This window comes from Triticum dicoccoides, chromosome 5A, assembly GCF_002162155.2.
Source record: "Triticum dicoccoides isolate Atlit2015 ecotype Zavitan chromosome 5A, WEW_v2.0, whole genome shotgun sequence".
Classification (NCBI taxonomy): domain Eukaryota; kingdom Viridiplantae; phylum Streptophyta; class Magnoliopsida; order Poales; family Poaceae; genus Triticum; species Triticum dicoccoides.
In genome coordinates, this window is record NC_041388.1 from 531,312,852 (window position 1) to 531,318,292 (window position 5,441).

General features: G+C 46.3%; 1 protein-coding gene across 1 annotated transcript; it reads left to right on the top strand.

Moving 5' to 3' along the window:
- Positions 1-15: 15 nt before the first annotated feature.
- On the top strand, positions 16-5,173 carry LOC119302566. Its single transcript, XM_037579602.1, has 5 exons — positions 16-497; positions 2,097-2,232; positions 2,338-2,387; positions 3,093-3,146; positions 3,533-5,173. The coding sequence occupies exons 1-5, from the start codon at positions 220-222 to the stop codon at positions 4,773-4,775; spliced, it is 1,761 nt and encodes a 586-aa protein (XP_037435499.1). The 5' UTR covers positions 16-219; the 3' UTR covers positions 4,776-5,173.
- The last annotated feature ends 268 nt before the right edge of the window (positions 5,174-5,441 follow it).

Genomic DNA, 5,441 nt, shown 5'->3' on the forward strand with positions numbered 1-5,441 from the left:
CTCCCCTACCACTTCTGTCCATTTGCCAAAAGCTTAAAGTTAAAGCACGGTGGGGGGGAAAACCAGATTAACCTGTGGCAGGCGCCGGCGACGAGATCCTGGGGCGGCGGGGATGGCGCCGGGGAGGCGGGGGCGGAGGCCGTGCAGGTGCTGCTAGTCGCTGCGCGTGGAGGGTAGTGGGTGGGTGAGAGGGACCGGCCGACGGACGGACGGACGGACATGAAGGCCCTGCGGCGATCCAGCACCTCGACCTCTCCGTCCTCCTCCTCCTCGCCCACGGCCGCGTCCTCCCCGCCATCCTCGTCCTGGATCCACATCCGCTCGCTCCTCGTCGCGGCCGCCTCGTCCAACTCCTCCTCCTCGGCGGCGGCGGCGGCGGCGGCCGCCGCCGCGGCCGCGGGGAGCTCCGTGCCCGCCTTGGCGTCTGCTGCGTCGGCGGCGGCCGCGGCCTCGTCCTCGTCCTCGCCCGCCGCCTCCTCCTCGCCGCGCTCTGATCGGTGGGTTCCCTCCCCTTCCCCCCTCTGGATTGGCCAGAGCCGGCGAGTAAAAATGCCAACTTTTCAGCCTTTCCATAGCTTCTGATCTGGTGCTGTGGGCTCCGGCATACCTCGCTGTAGTTGAATTGGTGGCCTGGAGTCCAGTGAAATGCTCGAATTAGGATTTTTTTTTTCTGTTTCGATCCAGTCGAGCTTTGCGTTCCAGTTTCGATTAGAGTGGATCGTGTGGTGATGGCTTGGCTAAGTGCTTCAACCACTTGTCATCTCTACGAATGAATTAGCTCTATACTTTGTTCCAAATATGCCTCTTTTGTGAGTTGAAGCATGTACAGTAAGTTATATCCTGGTGCTCTTTTGGTCTAGTCTAGTGACAATGTTAGTGCTCAACTTACAGATTTCAAAGGTGTGCATTGCTGTTTGAATAGAGAGGTAGCTTGCTTGCTGCTAGCTTGAATTGATAGCTACTTCAGGTTGCTTTTGTTGATTCTTAATGTTAGATGCCATGGTATGTAGGACCTTGGAGGTGACCTGTCCCCCAAGGAAAGCAAATTTTGCTTCCTACAAATAATACTGAATAATACTTTAAAAATTAGTAATACTGAATATGTTATGCATTTATTCGGTTTGATAGTGAAGCTTTCACACTTGAACGGCTCCCTATAAAATTGAGCTAGTTCCTTCTGTGCAATTCTACTAACGTGGAGTTACGGAACGTTGTCAATCATGCGCCATCTAAGCTTGTGTGCCACAAACCAATTCCTAAACCACATACGTTTAAGTTTTACTTACTGCCGTGTTGCCTTTCAGCTTGTTTGTTTTCACCAACGTAGTGATACAAAAAAAAAAAACTACATAGAAATGATCATATGTTCTCACTGAAGTCATTTCATCTAAGCTCACCCTGACTGCGGCTCCATTTTGAGCTTGAGCTTATATTGTTAGAAATTAATGTAAGGCTCGGCTATATATGGTTGATTTGAAATATGGGCGAGCAGTATAAAATCTATTGATGCAATTAACAATAAACCTGCCCCGGAAGTTGCCTAGTTTTAGTATAATAAGTAGTAACTTCAAGAACCGTAACTGCGGGGAACTTATTCTATATGAAGCTGATTTGATAAACTAATCACCTCAATTTTATTTACAGTAGCATCTTTTGCATGCCTAATGATTTCTCATGCACACTGTTTTAAATTAAGTATGATGCATTTAAATAAGCATGAAAGTATGATTAAACTAAGGAGTGAAGAATTCGCTGTTTATGTGCTGTATCTATGTGCCTATGAACAGTATATGCTAAATGTGCATGTCATGGCACTGGACTGGAGTATGGCACTGTAGTACTCCCTCCGTTCCTAAATATAAGTCTTTTTAGACATTTCAAATGGACTACAACATACGGATGTATGTAGACATATTCTAGAGTGTAGATCCACTAATTTTGCTCCGTATGTAGTCACTTGTTGGAATCTCTAAAAAGACTTATATTTGGGAACGGAGGGAGTATATAGCTAGCTAGTTTGTTTGCCGACCTTTTCTTTCGTTCACCAATACCTCTGCTTGTGCTCTTCGCTAAAAAAATATAATTCCTTTTGTCAGGGGAGGAATTAAATCTCCGTGGTCTCGAAGGAAAAGGAAAAGAGTACTTTCTCGTCAGCAGTGGGACGGTCAATTTTCAGCTAATGGGAAACTTCGTGATGGGGGAAAGAAGGTCCTAAAGAAAGTCCGTAGTGGGGTAAGCATAGTTATTCATTTGCATATATGGCCTGCATATGTACTTGTCTATGATGCTTGGTTGTAGTTTACACACTGAAAATTTACACTTCTCTTACTGTACCAGGGTATTGAACCAGGCATTCGGGCTGAAGTTTGGCCCTTCCTACTAGGAGTGTGAGTTACTTGATCTCTTCTATTCTTAGTAGTAAGATTCATATCTTTGACCAAATTTGAGATGTCAGCTACATACAAATATTCCCCAGAGCACCTTGTTGGATGACGATGTAGTCAGTTAAAGCAAAAGATAATCAAGATGATCGGCAGATGTTTTAGGGAGGAAATAGGTGCATATGGCTGTAGTACTACAGTAATAGCATTACCACCAAGTGCTATCCTGCAAAACGCAATGTGCACACACGCGCATGAGCTTGGATGGATGTCTTTTTGGGTGTGTCATTCATGCCTATGGTCACTGCTGCGGTCATCAACACACTTGTCTTCATCATTGGAATGCTTGGTGTCATTCTTGATTGTGTACGAACCCGGCTTATTAACTAGTAACTCAAAATATAGGACAGGGAATACAGTGCTCGTACGTATCGATCTTATCATGAGCAATGAGTGTGGTTTTGTGACCTTATCTTATGAACATGCACGTATCGATCTTGTCATGAGCAATGGGTGTGATTTTGTGACCTTATCTTATGAACATGGGCAGCAATCTTATAAGAATGTGCAATTGCAATATTACCTTCAATTTGTGGTTGATATCCTAAATTATGTTTAGATTGTGTTTAAAAATTTAGTTTATATGTTCTTATTTAATATACTTTGCCACTTCAAATCCAGAGAGATTTACCTTGTCAATTTTGTGTGCAGCTATGATTTAAATAGCTCTTTAGAGGAACGGAATACCATCAGGATTAAAAAAAGGTACTGTATTAATATCTGAAGATTAGTTTCTTGATATAAATTGGTCTTTGCTTTATTGTAGCCTACCCCATCTTGTTTGGGACTAAAGGCTTTGTTGTTGTTGTTGTTGTTGTTGTTGGTTTGGTTGAATTCCTGGTTTGAATTAATCATAAGCATTCCGCTCATTGCGCCATGATTCCATAACGAACTGAAAATATGTGATACTGCATAGGCAGAAACATTTTGCTCAGCAGTATCTTATTCCCCTGATTAATTCACACGAGAATGGTGGTGTGAATTTGTAACTGCCTAAAGCAAATGACCCAGTAAACCAATGATGTTCTACTGTTATTAATATCCTGCCTAATCTGTCAAGAGTTTTTGGACTTACATAGCTTTTGGTTCAGGAAAGAGTATGAAAAACTGAGGCGGCAGTGCCAGCACATTCTGAATGGGTACAGAGGAAGTGGGCTGAAGTCAATAAATGAAGTGAATAATGAGGAGTGTTCTGCTCAAGGAAGTGGTGCTGAAGGATCAGAATCGCCTTGTTTTGAAGATGTCAATGTCGAGAAGGCTTCTAGGTCACTTGAGGAACCGAAGCCTGAACACAGCGAGGCCGAGCAACTGGAGATCACTATGTGTGATGATGTTATAGAATCTATGGAAGAAGACACAAGCGAGTTAATTGATGCTTATCCATGCATAGCAGAGTCAGAATCTTCTGACTCCGAATCATCGGATGAAGATGACTCTGGAAGGATATCCGTGTGTGGCGAGGATAGCTGTGATCCGGATCCTAAATTTGCTAGGAGTTCTTCGTTCAAGGCGGATATTTTTCGGTCTAGCAGAACCTCAGAGGACTTCGCGACATGGCAACGCATTATAAGGCTGGATGCTACCCGGGCAAATGCGGAATGGATTTCGTTCTCTCGTAACCAGGCCGAAGTCCCCAAGGAGAAAGCCCTACAGTCTGCAGCATCTGTTGGGTTGAAAGATTATGACCATTTGGAGCCCCATATGATTTACCATGCTGCTCGGTTGGTCGGACTTCTTGAAGCGTATGCGATCTACGATCCAGAGATCGGTTACTGCCAAGGTATGAGTGATCTCTTGTCACCGATAATCGCGGTGATGGAGGAAGACGACGCTGCGTTCTGGTGCTTCGTGGGTTTCATGAGGAAAGCCAGGCACAACTTCAGGCTGGACGAGGTCGGGATAAAGAGGCAGCTGAAGATCGTGTCGCAGATCATCAAGCGCAAGGACTCGCACCTGTACAGGCACCTGCAGAAGCTGCAGGCCGAGGACTGCTTCTTCGTGTACAGAATGGTGGTGGTGCTCTTCAGGAGGGAGCTCACCTTTGAGCAGACCGTGTGCCTGTGGGAGGTGATGTGGGCCGACCAGGCGGCCATCCGGGCCGGGATCGGGAGGACCACCTGGGGGAAGATAAGGCTGCATGCCCCGCCGACCGACGACCTGCTGCTCTACGCCATCGCGGCCTGCGTCCTGCAGAGGAGGAAGCTGATCATCGAGAAGTACAGCAGCATGGACGAGATACTGCGGGAGTGCAACAGCATGGCCGGGCAGCTGGACGTGTGGAGGCTGCTGGACGACGCGCACGACCTGGTCGTTAACCTCCATGACAAGATCTGAGCTGATGCAGGTGCCCGCTCTCCCTCGTTCTCGCGGTGGCGGCAAAGGAGGCCTCGTCGGAACTTTGAGGTATCTATGCTGCTGCTGCTGCTGCTGCTCGTCGAAAGCGTTCTGTTATCTTCTGTCAGGTTCCTGGCACACGAACGAACCCGTTCTTAGGTATAGAGGATGTTGTAACCTAGAGCGAGGGCGCCTGGGCGCGGCCTCGCATACGAGGCACTGAAATACGACTGCTATTCATTGTTTAACCTGTTATAGGCGAACCAACAGATATTTTTTCACGGATGACGGTTTCATCCACGCTGAAGGTATGAAGTAATAACCAGCACAGACAGAGGTGTCTTTGTGCGCAGTTTGTCGATGCAATGCAAGGGTCCAAAACGTTCTCTTCTGTGTAATGGTATGTATGTTGCACTTTGCACGCCTTGGTAGCAGCGGTACTTCCTGTATGCTGGAAAACTACTCCTTTATGCCTTGATTTGATCTTTTTGCCAAAAAAAGAGTCCAAAGTGTCTCATTTTCTGGCTGTAGAAGGGCAAGATGTGGGCTGTGCAATCATGATATATTGATCGGTGCACCAGACACATATATACGAGTACAGAGGGGGGTCACAACCTCAACTATACAGAGGAAACATGAGGTGGGCCCTATACACAAATATTCACG